The following is a 21,138-nucleotide window of genomic DNA, read 5'->3' as shown; positions in this document are numbered from 1 at the left end:
GGTTCGATTACAGTCAGTGAAATGTGGTGGACTGAACTCTCACCCTGATTCTAGCGTCCGGGCACAGGGTGGTGATGGAGTGGTGACCGTCACCAGGTCCCAGCAGGTTCAGAGGCATCGGGAACGGGGGCTGTGGCAGCAACCCCTGGCCACATGAACAGAGATACAAGTTGAGGCTCAGCTCTTAGGTGGCAGACTATTGACAAGTCATCACTGAGAACCTCAGTTTCTTCTAAAAATGGGAGGGGGGAGGGGGAGTGAGGTGACCTCAGAGATCCCCTCAGATGGGGCATTCAGCTGTTCTAAAGTCATTCCTCATGTCTGATGCTGAGTGTAGACCTTGTGCAAGGGTTAAAGCACCGCCCACCAGACCTCTTATCTCAGGTAAGGAGTGATGGCAGCGCCTGCCACCTGTTGAACAGTGTGCACTTCCTGGAGCGGTTTTCATTGTTATCTCATGTAATCATCCCGTCTCTGAAGTAACTATTTTCACCCCCATGATGCAGATAAGAAAACTGAAGCAGAGGTGGGGATACATGTAAGGCCACACAGCTAAAAGTTGTCAAAGGAAAGAACCCTGATCTGATTTAAAATTTTTCCAGTCTCTTTTCACTCCCATCATGAGTTGCCATGATGCTGTGTTGAGGGACTGCAGGGGTAAAATTCTCAAAGCACAATTAACTTTATCTGACTTTCTACCCTGAGACTCAGTTCACCAGTGAACCTGGATGGGGGCCACCCTTGGGCTGGAACCTTTTCCAAGGCCCAGCCTCCTTTCACAGGGCTGCCAGGCAGTGGTTAATCCTCAGACTCCCACCCTCTTTTCCAGAGGGGTCAGCTCGAAGCCTCACCAGAGTAACTCCCACCATGTTTGCAGAACTGCTCTGACATGAGCCACCTGCACTGCAGACCTTGGGTGTGCTAAGCATTGAGTCAGCGAAGAAAAATCTGCCCATCTGGAGGAAGGGCTGGAGACCTAGCTGAGCCTCGGCCAGGCTGGCCCTGCAGCTAAATGTGGCTCTGGGGTTGCTGTTAGCAGCCTCTGCTACAAGTGGTTGCCACTTGGAGTGGCCCCCGGGGCCCCGGAATCCCAGAGCTGAGCCCCTCATGCCTTTGGTTTTCACGGGCTGCTGCTGAGCTTGCACCACTAATCCCCTGCATGGCCCCTCACAGCCCCAGGGCCCCCACAGTGCCCACGGCTCTCAGGGGAAGGCAGCCATCCTGGCCCGGTGCCCCCATGGGCCCTCGGCTTCCTGGGGGAGGGCCGGAGGCTACCTGCACAGTCAGAGCTGTTGAAACTGCACAGCCCCACTTCTTTGTAACCTGACACATGTTCTCCAGGCCCCTCAGAAGTAGATCACTTTGCCTCTACCCCTAAGAGTAACACGGGCCCCCAGAGCACCTGCTGGGGGTGTCTGTCTATAGGGTGCCCCTCCCCAGGGCTCAGCTCAGCAGAGAGTAGGGAGTGGCAGGGCCAGTGGGAAAAGCACACGGAAAGGAGGTTTCCAGTTCCTGTTGTCTTGTCTGGGTGACTTCAGGCAGGTTACCCAAGCTCTCTGGGCCTCAGTTTCCTCTTCTGTAAAATGGGAATAATGGTAATACTCCATTCCCAGGGCTGTGGTGCAAAATGCACTTAATATAGGCAAACACAAATCATGAATAAATTCAACATCTTCCTTTTTCCCCATTTTTAAATGTTGTAAGTAATTTTTAAATGATTCTTAGATTGTAATTTTTAAAAGCCATTTTAATAAATGCCTTTAAAATTTTTTAATAGAGTTTGTTAGAACAGTTTTAGTTTTACAGAACAGTTGAGATGGTAGCACAGAGAATTCCATGCACTCCACCCCCAGTTTCCCCTATTATGAACATCTTACATTAGTGTGGGATGTTTGCTACAATTAATGAGCCAATACTGGTACATTATCATTAACTAAAACCCATACGTTTATTTAGCGTTCCTTAGTTCTTACCTGGTGTCCTCTTTCTGTTCAGGAACCCCACCCAGGGCAGCACATTACATGTAGTTGTCAGGTCTCTTTAGGTGCCTCTTGGCTATGACACTTCCTCAGACTCCACTTGTTTTTGATGACCTTGCTACTTTTCAGGAGTGCTGGTTGGGGATTTTGTAGGATGCCTGCTATTGGCATTTGCAGGTATCTTTTTAAAAAACAGTGCATGTAGTTTTAAAAATAAAAGGACTAGGAAAAAAAGTGTTGGCTGGTTTGATGGAGAAAGTAAATACATTTTTTTCTTTCTGAAAACAATCACTTCAGCCCGGAGGCCCCTCCCAGCCTCCGGGAGCAGACATGCGCTGTCCTTGAGTCATCCTTTCCTCTCTGGTCTCTCCGGGTTGTAAATGCTCTTTCAGAGCCTTTCTCCCCTGTGACCGCTGCTGGTGCTCCCTGCTCCCTTTCCTGCTGCATCTAAGACAGTCCCACAAACAAGGCAGGGATGAGTCCCCCAGAGGCCCCTGTCCTTCCCTGGCTGCCCCAGCCGTGGCAGTCACACAGCGAGTTCCAGCCTCATCTGGGGCCAGAAGGGCAAATCCCTCCTTGGCTGTCCCTGACCTCTTCTCCCCAGGGAGGAGAGGCAGTGGAAATCCTTCCATTGTCGCATACACTGTGCTCTGAAGCCAGAGGAAACTGCTAGAAGGAGTTTACACGGTTCCTTTGCTCCTGTGGCCCATGGATCAGAGTGTGACTTTTCACTTGGGCAGGTCCCCCCGAGCCAGGAGCCAGGCCACATCCCTGTGTGGCCTTAGTGGTCTGTTTCTAAGATGAGGGGATGGGATTCCAGGTTCCTAAGGTCCCACCACTCCTGATGGGCTGTGACTTCCACCGGCAGCCTCTGCTCCCCTGCCACATCCCTCCTCACCGGGCTTCAGCTCGCGTTTGCTGAGCAGTAATGTCTCTGCTCCAAGGTCTGAGACCCTTGCTCCGATCATCTCTGGCAGGATCAAACACAGAGAAGCCCCCACCCAGGCGATTTCAGAAATGAAGGCTGAGCATTCCGTGAGGTTGGTGGGGTTCTGGGCCACAGCAGTGCAAGTAAAGGAGCCCCAGGAGGAGGGCGGTCCTCTCTGGCTGGCCCAGCATCGGGGGGCCTGGCCAGCAGGTATGCCAGGGGGCAGACTCTAGACCAACCCTGCCAGCAGACCTTTTTGCAGTGATGGAAGCATTCTGTACCGTCAGTACGATAGCCACAAGCCGCAGGCAGAACACTTGAACTGTCCCTATTGCAGTCAAGGAACTGAGTTTTTCATTTAATTCAGTAAAGAGTCACATGTACGCTACGGCCACTGCAGTGGACGGCACAGCAGAACTGAGTGTGGGGATCAGCCGGCCATTCTCCAAGGTGGGCTGGTCCTCACAGGCCTGGGTGTCTCCACACAGAGCCAAGCAAGGCACATGTATCGATAACCATCTGTAAAGAGCAGGGGCCAGAGGGAGGACCTGGATGGCCTGCAGTGAGAGGTTGGCTTCTTGGTCCTGCCACTTTCTGGCTCTGTCATGTGGGGCAAATCACTATCCTCGTCAAGCCTCAGTTTTCTTATCCATAAAATGGGGATGATGATACTACCTACCTCTGCGGGCCATGAGGATGAAATGAGACCATGCCTGGAAAGCTCGGAGCACCAGAGGCTGACACTTAGTAAGGGTTTAATAGCTACATACTGCAAGTTATCTCTGGGGGGCGTGTGGCTCCAGGGGAGTATGTGAAATGAGGCTGGGGAGGTGAGGCAGAGCGCGCTGGGCCGCATCTTGAATATCCGATGGGGTCCCAGCTCTAGCACTTGGCGTTGACGACCACTGAAGTTGTGGAGAGGGGGTGAAAGGAGCTAGTTGTTCAGAGAACAGTTCAGGAAACTCAGTGAAGTCTCCTGCCCCAGCTTTCAGGGTCAGGAGGTGGCCATAATCCATGATGTTTCCCCAAGAGGCCAGGAGGTTCTTTACTGGCTCCACTCTGGCCCTCTCTTCTCCCAGCACACGCTTTGCCCGCAGGGCCCCTGCTCCTTTCAGCCTCAAGCTTCCACTTACCCACCTGTGAGATGGGAACAAGGTGATATTGGCATCCTTCCTTTTCCCATAAGGTGGAGAACCTTAAGACTGTGGCTGAATGGTGCCACTGGAACCCAGGGCCCCTTGTGGTTTCTCTCCCTCTAGGGATCAGGACCAGAGCCAGAAAATCTGTAACGTTCGTTCTTACTGCAACCCACAATGTGAGTTTCCTCCTGGCATTTTGCTGCCCCAGCCACAGTGAGACTTGCCTTTAGTTCAATGCTGTGAAGGCCCCCAGGAAGTCAGGAAAGGAGCTGCCTCCCTGCTGGTTCCTCCAGGAGGTGAGGAGGTCAAGCTCTGAGGAGGAGGAACTAGGGCCAGGGCTGGCTTCTCCTCCTCTCCTGCAGGGGTCTGTGGGCGCAGAGGTTCGGGAGGAAGCACTGTGCTTGTGACCATGCCAAGCAGGCAGGCACAAGGCTTCAGAGGACTGGCAGGGAGCTCTGATATTGGGTAGTAGCCATGGGGGCAATGGCTGCAGGGAACTGGGGAGCAGAAACAACCCCTGCAGATGGCTGCTTCCTCCTGGTCCAGGGCATGGCTGAGGGCAGCACACACGGGGCAGGGCTTCCCCTCTGAGAGTCCAGTCAGTGTGCAGCGCCTCGGCATCCTGGCCCCCATCCCTTCTCCTTCCAGGCCCCCATCCACAGGAGCAGCAGGGGGAAGGAGGGAGGTGTGGACACATGGTTTGGATCACTTGCTCTTGCTATGGTTCTGTGTGCAGCTCAGGGAAGGAGGCTGAAGGCCTGGCATTAACCAGGATTGGGATATGAGCAGAGTGGATCTCCTCCACCTCTGCTGACAGCCACTGATGCAATGAGACCTGATTGTGTGTAAGCGTAACTCTGGTTTGGGGGTACCCTTTTCTGGGCTGCTTCAGGCCATGAAGCAGGCATAAAAAAGACACCCAGTGTGACTCATCAGCCACCATCTCAAAGGGCTGGGCCCTGACAGGGTGTGTGCTTTCTCTGGGGAACTCCCTCCCTGCCAGCTCCCAGGGCAGCCCCAGGACTTCCTTCCCTGCCCTTCCAAGAGTGGGCTCCCTTCCTCCTCAGGCTGCATAGGCCAGGAGAGAGAAGTCCTGTCGGGCAGGGTATCGAGTCTTCTGGAGCCTGTTAATTACCAGTGTCCCAGGAGGGGTCAAATTTAGTGAGAAGAGCCTGAAAATCTTGGACCATTTATCACTGATCTAGCTGTCACCATGGAAAGCAAAGGAACAAAGCACTACAAGGATGAAACACAGGACAAGCGAGACTTGAGACAGAGCAGGGTTTTCCGACCTCAGCACTGTTGGTATTTGGGGTCTTCATAGTGGGGGCCTGTGCTGTGGGCTGTGGACCAGCATTCCTAGCCACACACACACCCCCACCGCCCACTAGATGCATTAGCACCCGCTCCCTCAGCATGACAACCAAAAATGTCTCCAGACATTGCCAAAAATCCCTTTCCTAGGGGGAAACCAGAGATAGATCTGGGGAGAGAGGGGTCTCTGGAAGCATTAAGTACCACAGGGCTGGCAGAGGGTCATCACAGGGCATCTGGGGTGTAATGCCCATGCCGGGAGCTGGTGAAGGGAGGCCAGCGAGGAGGACCCTGAGTGGGCGGTGGGAGTGGTAGTTGGTAGGTGAGCTGCGGAAGACAAACTCCACACACTTCCAGTACAGCCTCCCCTAACCCAGCACAGTTAGGAGTCATCATAAGGAAGGAGGGAACAGTAAGAGCAGCATTGCTGGGGTGTTTGACCCTGTGGGAGAGGAGCTCCAACCCTCCCTGGTGAGTTGCTGCAGCAGAGGAGGAGACGGGCTCCCTGCTTCTCTGGGTTGCTCCCCTGGGGGGACCATCTGTCTCAGCAGCTTCCTGGACTTGGTGTGTGCAGTGTATCTCGGGTCCTGGGGTGCCCCGGGGACCACAGAGTGACTGGGCATCTGGGTGCGGCGTCCTGACACTGGCATCGCTCCATGTTGACTCCTCTCTTGCTGGCCTGTTCCCACCCCCAGGGCCAGACTCTGTTAGTTGGCAGGTGCATCTTAGTGTCCCCAGCCAGGCACAGCTGTCAGGAATATCCCTGTCTCATTACACCAGTATCTGCTGTGTAATGACCCACCCCACAAGCAAAGGCTTAAAACAACAGCAGTCATTTTCTTGTTCGTTCTCGTGGTTCTGAAGGATGATTGGGTTCAGCTGGGTGACTTTCAGGCGGTTGCAGTCAGATGGGGACTGGGGTTGGGTCACCTGAAGGCCTCCCACTCATGTGTTTGGTGCCTGGGCTGGAGGGTGGTCAGCTCGGGGAGGTGACTTCCCCATGGTAGAAACAGTTAAATGGACAAATTAAATATTAGTTCTGATCATGCTATAATAGGGGTCAGCGGGGGTGCAGGGGGAGGACATGGGAGGGGAACAGCTGGGGTTAAGAGAGGCCCTCAAAGGCTGGGACCGAGTCTCTAGGATGACTAAGGAGAGGGGTGGAGGGAGGGCGTCTGGCCGGGGAAACAGAGCAGAGTATGCACTTCCCCAGCCGGAAGAGGCTCATTCTGGAAAGTGCAAGTGGTATTTCCTTGTGGCTGAAGGGTCTGTGCAGAAGAAGGGGTGAGAAGGAACCTTCCCGTAAATTCCCTCGAGGGTGAGTTCAGCCTCTGCGGGTGTTTAACCCGTCTGCAGCCTCAGCCCTCTCCAGGACCCCAGCGTCCTTGGGCCACCCCCACACCTTTTGGTGTGTGCACTTGACCCTCCCTGTCCCTCCCACCTCCACCGCTTTCTCAGGACCAGCCTACGCCCTGCCTCCTCGAACCCCGCCCACTACGGCCCATCTGCCCTGCTTGGACTTGAGGCCCAGTGCTCGCTCCCCTCTCTGATTGTGTTTCCCAGTCATTCCCTGCGCTGGCTAGCCGTTCTGGACCTGGCACCGGCCAGGCACAGAGGGATGAGGGAAATTTGAGTCCAGATGGGAGGAAGGAGACAGGGAAGCAGCGGGAGACTTGCTGGGACCGCGGAGAGCTCTGGGAGGCTGGCCTGGGGCTCCGTGTTCTGTCTGCTCTTTTCTCCAAAATGTAGAACTTCCTCAACCCATATTTCTTCATGGACCACGTGCTCTGTCCACCGTGACGTGGGGACATGGTCCCTGCCCTCACAGAGCTTCCGCTCTCCTGGGACTGTGGACAGGCCGCTGCTCACTCCTGTGATGCAGTGCAGCAGGACAGGTGGGACGGAAGCCAGCGTAGCCCGAGTTCTCTGCTCCTCTTCCCTGTGTGTGAAGGAAAGAGTGATGGTGGAAGGGAAGGAAGGAGAAAGCACACAGCAAATATTATGCTCCCCTCTTGGAAGAACTTCCAGCAGTGCAAATATAATGCTTGTCACCCAGCCACATTTCCGTCCCCACAATGGGCCCTGGGTGACCTTGGCCTGTGCACAGAGGTGACCTTCAGGATATGGACACAGAGGCGCGGGGAGCACAGCTCTGGAAATTTACTCACATGGCTCTACATGAATTTTTCTTTTCAGAAGAGAGGTCTGGAGCTGAAAAGAGCCATTCAGAAGATCTGCCTGGGGTGCTGTTTCCTCAGAGGGTGGGGGTCTGGGTTGTCTGGGGAAGGAAGCCTGTGTGTACTTGGTGAGGCCCAGGAGGAGCGGGCGGGGGCAGCCCAGCTGGAGACAGTCAAACCTTTTATCAAGGTAGGCCCGGGGTGCCTGAGTCCGAGTCCAGGAGGGCGAGGCAGCTGCACTTAATGATCCAAAAATCCAAACAAATTAGAAGGTGAGGGGGAGATTTGGACTTGGAGGAGATTCCCTGGGATCCCTTGAGCAAAAGTGGCTTAAGTAATCTCAGCAGGTGCAGGGGGTGGGCCAGAGAGAGTGTCACTAAATAGTCGTGGAATAAGTGAACAAATTAACACAGGAATACTCTTCTGCCATGGGCACAAAAAGGGTAAAAATTTTGTTTGAAAACCCACAGCTGAGGCATGAAGGGAGAGAAAGTGATTATCAAACTGCAGACACAGGAGGAGGCAGTTTGGCTCTTAAAGGACCCTCTTGCCTCATGTTCTGTGCGGGGGACACAGCAGAGAAGTGCTGCAGAGCCAGCCTCCGGCCCCGGCCCCGGGAGCACAGCTCTCAGGTCCCGGTCCTGCGCTGGGAGGGGAGGAGGCGAGGTCAACAGTCCCGGGTTGAGGTCTCTGCAGGGGTGAGGGTGGGGTGAGGGGCTCCATCACCGCGGGGGCCGCTCTTGGGTTTTAAGTAAGTGCGTTTGTGTCTACAACCTCCTCTGCGCGCCTGCTTTACTTTTATTTACTCATTATTTGGACTCCCTCACTTCTGAACAGTTGGCAGGGGCTCAGGATGATGAGACAGGCCCCGAAGGCGCTCTGCACGTCACAGACTTCCCCATCTCACCCCATCCTTCTGTGGCTCCCCTCCCGCCTCTCTCCCATCTCCCCACACCCCCATCCTGAGCTGTCACCCTCTCCGGGACAAGACCACTAAATGTGGCCAATGTTTGGCGCATAACTCATCCTCAGTCGAGACGTCACCTCTTCTGGGCCTCAGTTTTCTCCCCTATAAACTCAGAATATAGGAACAGCAAACACTTAGGGACACTGTTCTAAATGCTTATGTATCTTCTCCCATTTCATTATTTAATTCTCACCTCTGTAAGGCAGTTGACTATTATGAAATCCATTTTATATGCAAAGAAACAGACACAGAAAGTTGTGTGCCGTGACTTAGCCAGAATTTGAACTCCATGTGCTGGCTCCAGTGTTTCCTAACTTTTGCGGGTATGAGTGGGAGGAAAACCTGACTCATGCCTAGAAAAATGCATGTATTTGCATACATGCAAAGTGTGCACCCAAGGTTTTAGGCTCCAGGTCACTGAAGCCCATCCAGGACCCCTAGTTTCCCTTTCTCATCTGATCCTAGCATCCTTCTGAGGATATGTGAGTATTAACCCCCTTCCACAGCTGAGAAAACATGGGCTCAGAGAAGGTAAGACATGTGCGCAAGTTCACACAGTCTGAAGTGGCAGTATCAGGATTCAAATCCAGTTGGGCCTCCTCAGTCTATCCAGAGGGTCCTTCCCCTCTGGTTTGGGCATCAACTGATGGCCCCGCGTGGCTGTGGGAGCCCTGAAGCCACTGCCCTGTGCCTTGTGGCTGGGGAAGTCCAGCTGAGGCGCCCCTTCACCGTGAGCCCCATCGGTAGGAGAGCACACCAGCCCAGCCCCAGCTTTACCAGCCCGGCAGGCCCAGCTGACCGGCCCCCGAGGTTCCCAGCCCTCCAGGCCAGCGCTCCCGGTGGGCCGGCACCCTGCCTGTGGGTCTGTGCGCCCCCTTCTAGCTTGGTGCTGGCAGAGAGAAGCCTGGGACAACATAGAGTGACCTTGTAGAGGGGACCATGCAGGAAGGGCGATCTCTGGGGCCTAGCTGGAGGGACAGGCCCAGCCAAGGGTGACTGAGAGGGCAGCCTAGAGCCCGAATCCGAGCAGGTGGAGTTGAAGCAGGGCCTCCCAGTGCCTGGAGGCAGGAAGGTGTATGGGAAGGTGAGGGGAAGGGTGTGGAACTTCCTGAGGAATCAGGCATGAATGCAGCCTCTGGCAGGACACACCTGTTACAGGGATCCAGGGTCCCCACTGGGGAGGCCCCGGAATCCCAGTGCCCACCTAAGTCCGAGATCAAGGGGCACGTCTGGCTTCAGGTCCTGGGCCACCTCCCCTGGGTGATTTCCTTTCCATCATGTTTTTTACCTGCCTCTCCCCACCCCACCCCAGGCTCCCAGAACCCTACTCCTCCCATGTCCCCACAAATTTCCTTTCGGTCATTTTAACACTAGGGCATTTAAACCCAAGGTTCCCTTTCCCATGGCTATTTGCATTCTAGGTCCCATCTCCTGAGGACTGTTCTGTTTCGGGAGTTGTCTTCATGTAGTGTGGGTGTTCAGAGGAAAGGGGCAGCAACTCCTGTAGGCAGCTCCGGTGGACTAAGCAGGAGCTGTTGGCTCGCCCAGGTGAGCTTTCAGGATAGGAAGCAGGGTCGATAATCCCTCAGTCTCATAGGCCTGTGCAGGTTGAGTGTCTTCCAAGACAGAAAGGCTGAAACTTACCTGGGTGTTGGGGGAGCCTGGATGCGGAAACAGCCAGTCTGTCGAGCCTGCGGTCAGGCCTTCAGTGGGCGGTTCAGGAACCTCTGGGCAGGGCCCTGTCTGCTGTCTGGACGTGGCCAGCAGCCACCTGCTGAGAGGAAAGGCCACAGGCAGCCAGCGTGGTCAAGGACCTGTAGTGACCCAGCTCTGACACTTGTCCCAGCCCATGTCTAAGGCACTGGACAGACTGAGACAGGTGTCAGGCTCCCACGATGAGGAAGGCAGATGAGAGGTGGTGAGTCAGAATGTGTTAGTATTTACATACGCCCCACCTCATTCTTTAGAATTTAAACCCTAACCACCACCACCACCACCCACCTCCAAAAAAAAGCATACAGTGAAGAAAAACAGTTCTAAAGATAATCCAGAAAGAAGAGGATGTCAAAACCTGGAGAGAAAGAGAAAGACATGGGTGCTGTGAAAAGGACGTCAGCTGCTGGAGGGGGCCCTCACTAGCGCTGATGCCTGACAGCCACTCTCCGAGCCCCCGGGGAGACCTGGTTCTGAGCAGCCCGGCTCCTGGAGACCTGCCAGGGTGAACCCACCACAGATCTGCCCCTCACTCAGTAAGCCGGCGTCTGGCAGGCCCCAGGCGTCCCTGGCTATGCGAGGTGCCAATAGGAAGGGTTCTGGGGTCAAATAAGTTTGGGAAACATTCGTATCATACTCCTCCCCCCTCGCTCCTGGGAACGTCACCACGAGTAATTATTGAAAGGGTCTGAGACATGTCCACACCTGACCTGGTTAGCTTTGCATTTTCCTTACTTGACCGCAGAACCCATTTCTCAAGGAATATCTGTTAACTCTAAGGAACTGTTTCTACAGAATGCACTTTGGGAGACACCGGAATAAGGGGCTTGATTGGCTGTTTGTTTTTATTGACTTTAGGCCAATTACTGTGGAAGACTTTTACCAAAAATAATCATTTTCATTTAGAAGAACTGATATTAAGCTACTTGTTTTTTTGCTGTAAGTACTGACATAACTAATTATCTCTTAAGGGCAATAAACTAGAATTTATAGTAATAAAACCACAATCTAGGCACATAGAAGGACACATATGCTCTTCTATATAATAAATCATCCAAAAAATAACTTCAGATTTTGAAGAATTACAAAAGAAGGTCAATATAATGTTCCCCCCTTTTTTCTTTTTTGTTTTTCCCCATTATTTTTTGTTGGCATACCACATACCGTTCCATACATTGCTTTGTTCACTTAACATGTCCTGGAGATCATTCTGTATCAACAGAGAGCATCTTTCTGTGGCTGCGCTGTAGAGGGACCGTAGATTGTTCCACCTGTGCTCTGTGGGTGGCCAATTACCTCGTCTCCAGTCTTTTCTGTTGCAACCAGTGCTGCAGTCAATAATCTTATTCATACATCATCTTCTTCTGTGAGTGTGTCTGCAGGGCAGGTTGCTGGATGTGGAATTGCTGGGGCACAGCGATATCCTCAAATTGCCTTTGTCGGGATTGCCCTGATCTCTGCCCCCGACACGATACGAGGGTGTACATTTCCCCTCAGTCTCTCCAGATGATCACACTTTTTGATCTTTGCAATGTGAAAGGTGAAAAACTGTCTCAGTATAGTTTTACTTTATGCTTCTTTTATGATGAGTGAGGGGAAGTGCCTTTTAATATGTTCAAGAGACATTAAATTTTCCTTTTCCCATTAACTCTGTCTTTGCCCATTTTTCTATTGAGCTTTCAATTTTTTTCTCTTTAAATACTAGAAAGGTTTATATATAACTTTTGGTCTGGGATCTGAATAACAGATATTTTTCTCTATTTTTTTTTAAATTTCATTTTGACTTTGCTTATTGTGATTTTTTTTACCATGTAGTGTTTTTTTTTACTCTGATGTAGTTAAATTTATCATTTTAAAATTTGATGGCTTTCGAGTACCAATTTGATAGCCTAGCTCCACTATAAGATTTTTATAGAATTCTCCAATCATGTCCTCTAGAATATTTATGGATTTATAGTAATACTATATATTATAATGTGAATACATAAAATATATAAATAATACAAATGGCTAGGTTTATATTTATGTATAATGTGTAAATAATATATTAGAACATACAGTTAAGATATACAATGCTATATTTATACATAAATATTATTTTATTTAGGTTTTTACCCCCTTGACAAGATGAGCTACAACTTGATTTTTTTCTAGATGTCTTCTCAGTTGTTTTCAATTCCATTTGTGAATAATTTATCTTTACTAAATTTCTGTGTTTGGAACTGTTTCTGGAATTTCTATTCTGTGCCATCTATGTAACTCTGTGTACTCCTGTGCAAGTTCTATACAATTTTAATTATTATAGCTCTGTGTGTGTTTTAATATCTGATAGAGCTAAATTCTCCTCCCTTTTAGATTTTTCTCTCTGGCTAGGCATCTTGTTTAATTTTTCCTTGTAAACTTTAGAATCAGCTGGGTTTCTGAATTTTTAGAAAACCCTCATGCTATTTTTGTTGGGATTGCATTAAATTTATAGACTGGCCAGAGAAGGTGGCAGTTTTATGATGGTAAATCTTTCTAGCCAAGCATATGAGCCACTTTTTAAATTGAGTAAATGACTGTGTATGCCTCTCCGGGCAGGAGTCAGTTTATAAGGGTGAACAGAAGGACAGAGCACACTAGTCAGTGAAGTCTCGAACTCTGTTGGGCATAAACATTGTGGTCGGAATCCTCTGTAATCAAGTGGGGAAGCGTAACCATCCTCCCAGAAGAGAGCCCTGATCTGGGAATTCTGGACCTGGGTTATGTCTAGATGCCATCTTGAAGGAGCACAGTCCTGCAGTCAAAGGGCACAGTTCCAGCCGAGCTCACAAAGAAGGAGCCAGGGAAGAAATACCCTAACCTCACTCTCCTCTCTTCCTCCTGTCCCTAGGGCTCCCCAGTGGCCAAACCCTACCAGAGGCCAGAGGCCCTGGGAGCCCACGATGTCACCCACTGAGGTCAGCTTGGGGGCAGAGAGCAGGATGGAGAAGGCTGTGGGCTGGGTGTGGGGTGGCAACCAGAAGGTACCAGCGCTCACCTCTAACTCACGCAGTCCAGCACTCAGGTCCCCGAGACAATTATTTCTGCTCTGAGATAAATGGAGCAAATAAAGAGTAGAAGGTTATCAACAGGTGACATGTCTAAGAAGGCTTTGCTCCTGGGCAGGAGGGCCAAAAGCATGTCACAACCAGAAAACCCACCAGCAGAGGAAGGCAGGAGTTTCATGATCCACTCTTCAGTGACAGTCCCCTGGAGGTCTGAGTGGCCATCCTACCCTCACCTCTGCCACCTCTGTGACTGGAGAGCAGAGCCAAACAAACAAATGAGCGCAAGGGAAAAAAATGTTTGAAAGTCCAGAGTCTCTTATAGTTACATAACTTAAAAACCTATAAAACCACATACCGGATCTTTCTTTTTCAAGCCCCATCCACATGGCAACATTCCAGGAGAGGCCTTGGTCGCTGGAGGGGACCCTCTAAAACCAGTTAGAACCACAAGCGGTCTGGAGCCTCAGAGGTGAATGGGTCGTCTGGCCTGGCCTGTACAGGCCGGCCTGGTGTTATCCAGTCCAGGGTGTGTCAGACCCAGTAGGTGCGCTGGGAGGAGACACCAGTGACTTCTCCAGCCAGGTCACCTCTGCCAGAGCAAGTCACCGTGGGATTATCCAGAAGAGACAGGTTTTCTTTTTCTTTTTTTTTAAAATCAATTATTTATTTTTTGTGGGGAGATTATTAGGTCTATTCATTTATTAGTTTTTTTTTTTTAATGGAGGTACTGAGGACCTAGTGCCCACTAAGCATGTGCTCTACCACTTGAGCTACACCCTCCCCCAGGAGACAGGTTTTCATAAATCATTTTAGGAAGGGTTGATTCTGACCTTGGAAGGGAGAACTGTAGACCTGAACCCTCAGCCTGGAAGGGTGGGACAGAAGCAGTCTACAACTGATGAGGGCGTAGAACAGGTTTCCACGTGGGGAGAAGACCCTCATGCAGGCACTGCCATCCAGGCGGAGCCAGCAGGAAGCTGGTGAGAGAACACGGTGCAGCCCAGATCCTGAAATGTAGTGGCGTCACCTCTCAAGGACATAAGTCCACAAGATAGTGTCCTGTGAACCAGGTGAATTAGAAATTGACACCAACTTGGAACGGAGGCTGTTCAGATTATACATTAAAAGCATGTGCTTTGCTCAGACCAACCTGATGGCCATTCATTAGCTGGGACCTTCAGGTGAGCTTCCCAACTCTTCAAGCCTCACTTCCCTCACCTGTGACAGAGGGTGGTACCTGTACCCACCTATCTCGAACTGTTTTGTGATGATGAAATGAGATCACTTCATGATACTGCTGACTGAAGGAAAACGCACAACCTAGAAGCTGAGAGTTATTCGGGGACTTTACTGAGACGATAGCCTGGGAGACAGCCTCTCAGGTAGCTCTGAGGAACTGTCCCCAAATGGTAAGGGAGGGGCAGGATCTGTAGGAGTTTTTGCTGAAAAACAAAAGTAAAAAAACATGTAGTTGAACATCAAAAGATTACTGCTCGTCAGAAAAAACAGACATCTCAAGCTAACGTAGTACCATTCTGTGTGTGGGAAGATGCAAGAGTCTGGGCTCATTGAAATTATTTCTTAGATATGTACCTTAGATATGGCCAGTATCCTGTTTTTTTCCACGCTGAATTCCCCTGAGGATGTGCTGTGGGATGGGGTGTACTGGGGGTGGGGTTGGGGTGCGGCACTGCAGTGGCTAATGGCTTGATGGTGGGCAACATTCATTGTTTACTGAAATAGCAAGCAACTTTGTTTTCTTGTCTGCAACACATGTAAAGCATTTTAGCACAGGGTGCCTGCACGTAGTATGTCTCCATCCTTGTAATCTACTGTAACTGTTATTTTCAGGTCTTGCTACTGAGAAAGCTTATATGAGCAAATATTAAATAAACTTTAAAAATGGGCTCTGTAAGGGAGCTCCTCAACTTAGTTAAAAATATTTCGCTGCTTGGGATGAGGGAGAGAATTAAGAAATCAGAAATATAAAATAGGATTCAAATGCTTCCACCTTATTAGAAATCAAGACGTTCTTCTAAATGGCTCTGTCTCCCTCAACTCCAGAATTTGGAGAACTGATGAAAAACTTTGAACCTTACTTTTTTTTTTTTTAATTACAGTAAAAGTACTGTGAAATACATCTAACTCTTGTTTCTTCTTGCCTGTGCTGTGATCTTAGTGCCGGGGTCACTGCTGTGCAGTGACAGGCCATCTGTCCTCCTGCTGCCTTAGGGAATTACATTGCATTGGATAGGTGACATGTTTTAATAATTCTGAGCCAAGGATATTAGGGTATTAAGATATAATACAGGATTTCAGGAAATTGCCAGCTTGTTGCCCCTTAGTTTTAAATGTGAATTGCAGTTGGATCTTCCTAGTGAGGTCTTTCCCTAGTTAAACGAATCAAATACTCTTAACCAAAGGGAATTTGTAGCAAAGCATGATTTTTAAACAAAACACAGGATTTGGATTCAGAGGCTTTGCATGCAAAACTTGCCAGCTGTCTAGAACACAGATTTCCAGAGCTTCAATTTCTTCATCCAAAAAAGGTGATAATAGTAAGGATAAGAACTCTTATCCTCATAAGAGTTCTGTAAGGATCAAATAAAGTGTGTACCGTGTTCTTTGTAAACTGCAAAGTCTTATACAAAATGTTAGCTACTTGTTTCTTTTATTCCTTCTGGTGGAAGGAGCACAGACTAGAAGTCAAGAGTCCAGATTCTGGTCTCTGATCTGCCCTTTCCGGGACTTTTGACCTCAAGCAAGTAACTTAATCTCTTAAAGGCACAGTTTTGTCATCTAGGAAAGATTCTAGGATTATGAATCCTTTCAGAGGAAACAAGTTAGATTCCAATCTAACTTGGAGGGGATGAAAAAAGCAATCAGTCCTCTCCAAAGGGCTGGGAGAGATGAGACATTGCTCCTCCCAGGGTGACCGGGATAAATGCCTCTGGGATTCAAAGGAAGAAAACAGGGAGCCCTGAAGCTCAACCACTGATTTCTGGGATGTGGCAAGAGAGGTCTGATGGTGAGCCATAATCTGAGACAGCTGTGCAGCCAGCACTGACCTAGATGTCTAACCCACAAAAAAAAGAAAAAAAGGAAGAAAATGGCACCAGTCCATCATACATTCAGTCATTGTCCCATGAATAGCAGCACAGTCAGCTGTGACATCCAACACTACAACAGCGACTAGCCAGCCCCGCAGACACACTTGTGTGATGCCTACACACGCGCGCAATGTAAAGGCATCAACTCTTGGTACCAAAAGAAACAGAACTGGGAGGGTGGTAAGATGGCCACTCTGGAGTCAGGTGGACCGGGCAGCTCTTCTGAGGTTGCTCAGGGATTTGATGGAAGAGCCACGGAAACCGTGGGAGTAACTGGTTTCAGGACTAATGTCGCTGAAATTCCTACACTAGGGCCCGTATTATCCCATATTTCTGCCTCTATGTGTTGATAGACCAAAATCATTTTCCAAGATCCCCAGAAAATCTCAAATAAGCTCAAGAAAAATAAGAATCAGAGACATCTCCAGGTTCTCAAAGAAGGTCTCAAGTCAGAAGATGTGAAGTTGGAGGAAGAGGAATAGATTGAAAAGGAGGATCTTGTGACTCCAGGAGCAGTTGACACTTGGTGAAATCACCCTCCAGGATGGACAGTAGGATAAGGTGGAAGTGAGAGAGCAGTGGGTGGTCAGAGAAGGGCTGAAGGTCATCTGTTTTCATGACTGTCTGGTTCCTACCAGGCAGCATGTGGAATCCAGCCAGGAAAGCTCCTCTGCATAGACTCCCATCCCGACCAGTCAGGGGCTCCTTGGCTCCTTCCCCACGGCCAGAGCTAAAAACTCTCCCCACTAAGTTTCTCTGCAAGCTCCTATTCTCAACATGTCCAAGAGTCTCTGGTTTATATAAAGACCTACTTGACCCGAAAAGGTTGTCTCTGAGATCTGACAAACAGAAACACCACACCTTTTAAACTCTTCTTTGTAGTGTTTTACTGTTGGCCATGTGCATTTAACTTCCTAAGCCTTATTATCCTCAGCTTCAGCATGGAGATGGTAAGAGCACCATCCTCACAAAGCTGTTGTGAGAAATAAGTGAGATAATGAACTTATAGCTCTTAGAACAAAGAGCTCTTAGCTGGCACAGAGAGCCTCATAAACCTTCCAATGGCTATTGGCTATTGCCCAAGTTCCCCTAGCAGTCAAGTGGCAGGAAATTGTAGCCTGCCTAATGGGTAAGGAAATAGGGAAGTGATCAGTTCATGTAACTGCAAAGTCCAAGGCAGTTGTGGCTTCAGGTACAGCTTGATCCAGGGACTCCAGCAATGATACCAGGACCTAGTTTCTTTCTCTCCAGCTCTCAGCCCCTCTTCCTCTTGAGTTGCCTCCACTTTTAGACAGGTTGCCTCTCCCACAGCAGCAAGATGGTTTTACCAGCAGCAGACTGTACATCATCATAGAGTCCATGCAGTATGGTAGGGCTTCCACTCTCCCCAAAGCTCCAAGAAAGGTGTCCTCACACTTCCCTGGCTATGGCTGGTTCCAGCAAGTTCTCCAAGCCAATCACTGATGCCAGGGAACATGCTGTCTAGATTGCTGCAGGGCCCACCTCTGGGACTGGGGGCAGGGTCCACACCACCCAAACCCCACAGCCTGAGAAGGCTGGGAAGCTGGCTGCTCACAAGGGTCCTTGGTGGTGCCAGGAGGAAAGAGATGGCCACTGAGTGGAAAATGACGGTGAACCCACAGCCCCCACCTAACTAAAGGAGCAAGGGGATTTAACTTCCTTTGGCTACTGACTGGCAGATTAGGGAGGGATGTGTCTCCACTTAGCACGGGGTTGTGGTGAGCGCACAGAAGCCTCAAAGAGCCATTTACAGACTGTTATTTCTAAGTGTTAACAGGACGGTCTAGTTCAAGAGCTGTCAGGACATTAATTTTAGTCTGCAGAATTCAAAGATCGCAGTGAACTTCAATAGCATTTTTAATAGACCTGCCAATGAATAAAAATAAACCGAACCATGGAAGTCAAACTCATCTAAGGCTATTTACTATTATTGTCACGGGAAATTGTGGGAAACTACATTCCCTAAGAATGGAGTAAACTTCCTCACCCTCATCCTAGGCTCCCCATCAGTCGGGCCTTTCCTGTTGTGGCAAATGTGACCACGCCCATCTCGCTTCTGACCACGTGAAGTGGGTGTGCGCTTTACCGGACAGTTTCCCACGGGTCACAGAGGAGGGCTCCGAGGCTCAGGGAAGGCCAGGCTGCCTAACCAGCGCCCATCTGACTGCCCCCGTCCTTGTCCCTGCCTGCAAGGGGCCCACACCCCCCCCCACCGAGGTGTTGGTAGACTTCAAACACCCAGAGGCAGGGATAAGATGTGTAACATCCTCCCGGCACTGGGACCCCTCAGATGAGAGCTCCTTGGCGCTGTGTCCACAGGTGACTGCTGGCTGCTGGCGGCCATCGCCTCCCTCACCTTGAATGAGGAAATCCTGGCTCGAGTCGTCCCCCTGGACCAGAGCTTCCAAGAGAACTATGCGGGGATCTTCCACTTCCAGGTAACTTAGAGGTTGGCTCAAGCTTCTTCTCAGCAGGCCCTGGGGGCTAGGAACAATGCTCTTCTACCAAGGACATTGGGAGACACGGAGCTGCCTGGCCCGCTGCTGATGTGGGGCCCTGTCAGGACAGCAGTGGGGAGGATGGAGGCAGAGCACTACTCAGGAAGTAATTCCCAAGTTTAAAAAATAGTTTATTATTTGGAGTCTGAGAAAAAATGTTAAGGTACTTTCACTCTTCTCCTTTTATGCTGGTAAATGAGAAGCAGTATTTTAAAAAGCATAAGGTGCGGGAGTGCTGGAGAGGTAGGCATGGCCTCTGTGCTGGTTTCTGAGAGAGGATATACCTGCAGGAGGGGGTGGGAGGGAGGACCCTCCTCCAGGATGGGCTTGTGGAACCCATGCCAAGGGGCGTGGGCAGGAAGGAGCCAGATGCAGCCGAGGCTCGGGTCCCCATGCTGCCCCCGGCTCCTCCTCCAGGCCCCCCTTTCCCGCCCTTGCCCCGCAGTTCTGGCAGTACGGTGAGTGGGTGGAGGTGGTGGTGGACGATAGGCTGCCCACCAAGGACGGGGAGCTGCTGTTCGTGCACTCGGCCGAGGGGAGTGAGTTCTGGAGCGCGCTGCTGGAGAAGGCCTACGCCAAGTAAGTGCCCGCACCCTTCCCTTGGGCAGCCGGCCCCCAGACGGCCTGGATTCTGGGAAAAAAACAGGAACTGTTCAAGGACTACTTTGAGTAGAAGTCCTATTCTATAAAAGGACTACTTTGGCCAAAATTGGGCTCTAAATTCAAGGAGATACTGCATGCAGGGTGCCTGGCCCCATTAGGCCCTGATAAATGACAGCTCTTGCCATTTTTAATCAAACACACAGGAACAAGCCACGGTACTGATCGTGCTGGCCTTGAGAAGGACTCTACTTCCTTGGCAGGTCCTTAGCAGATAATGTTACATTCTTGTCAGCTAAATACAGCAAAGAGCTTTTGCCAATGGGCAAAACTGTCCATTGCAGAGATGTGAAAATTATGGAAATTTGCCCAGAATATGTGGTGTCGCTGCTTAGAAATGGTGTCCTCTAGCCCTCCCAGCTGCGCCCCCCCGCCCAGGCTGCCCAGAGTCGAGCTTGTCCTGCACTCAGCACTGCCCATTCTCAGCAGGACACCCATAGCAGCCCCGATGCAGAAGGGCCTTGTCCTGGCCGTGCTGCCTGCGTGTCCTCTGGGAAAAAGAAAGCTCAGGCACCAGGAGGATGTCTGGTCCTGCCAGCCCCTGCCAGAGAGGAGGGCCGGGATTCACACACCCAGCTGTGAGACTCTGGGGCCTGAGAGCTGCTTCTAAGTCTCACACTTAAATAGTAGTGTGAGGAGCGACCAGCCCCTCCTAACACAGTGCCTGCAGCAGGGAAGCTGCTCACATTACTGAACTGTTGTCTTCTTTTAAGCTATAAATGCCAAACAGCCAATTAGCAGACCTCCCCTTTCCTGTTGGGATGTAGAAAGAATCAATATGGGAGGATGTACCAGACAAATCGCCCAGGTCCTTCCAACTCTCAGGTTCTGTGAGATTTTCCAAAACCTTCGCAAAGTACCGGGGCAGTGGTAACTGTGGGGACAGTCCTTTGCCCTCATGGGCTCCCTGAGTTGGAGACAAACCAAGAAACTAAGCAGAGGGTCCCTGGAGCATCCAATGAAGGAGGCATGGGGCGGGGGGCGGGGAGACACTTTCAGAAGCAGAAGTGTCCGCACCGGCTGGGGTGGCAGCTGCATCTTCCCCTTCCTGTAGGATCAATGGGTGTTACGAAGCACTCTCGGGGGGTGCCACCACCGAGGGCTTCGAGGACTTCACCGGAGGCATCGCTGAGTGGTATGAGTTAAGGAAGGCCCCACCCAACCTGTTCAGGATCATCCAGAAGGCTCTGCAGAAGGGCTCTCTCCTTGGCTGCTCCATCGATGTAAGTCCAGGCCTCCCTGACCCCAACCCCCATCTGTTCCAGCGAAAGTGAGCCTCCACCAGTGCCCAAGAACCCACCGCCCTTGTTTCCCACACCATTAGTCCATCCTTTGCCCACAGTGCTGTGCATCACCTGGAACCCAGGGGTGGCTGGGCAGCAGCCAGGCTATCTGGGGTGGAGGTGGAGGGTGACGGTGACTCCATCCCTTCCCTCTCCAGCCCACTTACAACCCTCAGCCTCCTGTAAATCCCCACTCCAGACCCCAGGGTCCCTGAGGGCCCCCGCCCCAGACATCTTCTGTCACATCGGCAGGGCCTGTGCCTGGAGCCCAACAGCCTTCCCCTTCACTGCTGCAGGGTTGATGGGCCCGTAGGAAGACT

At 50.9% G+C, this 21,138-nt stretch overlaps 1 protein-coding gene across 1 annotated transcript in view; it reads left to right on the top strand.

The window, feature by feature from the left end:
• CAPN2 (calpain 2) overlaps positions 1-21,138 on the top strand; it is a 48,985-nt gene that overhangs the window by 6,676 nt on the left and 21,171 nt on the right. The window contains exons 3-5 of the mRNA XM_032466623.1: positions 18,697-18,815; positions 19,321-19,454; positions 20,590-20,758. Of these exons, the coding sequence (XP_032322514.1) occupies positions 18,697-18,815; positions 19,321-19,454; positions 20,590-20,758 (422 nt within the window). The remainder of the gene's footprint in view (positions 1-18,696; positions 18,816-19,320; positions 19,455-20,589; positions 20,759-21,138) is intronic.

Source organism: Camelus ferus, chromosome 23 (genome assembly GCF_009834535.1).
Source record: "Camelus ferus isolate YT-003-E chromosome 23, BCGSAC_Cfer_1.0, whole genome shotgun sequence".
Classification (NCBI taxonomy): Eukaryota; Metazoa; Chordata; class Mammalia; order Artiodactyla; family Camelidae; genus Camelus; species Camelus ferus.
The sequence above is the reverse complement of the archived record's forward strand: the minus strand, read 5'-3'. Positions and strand labels throughout refer to the sequence as shown.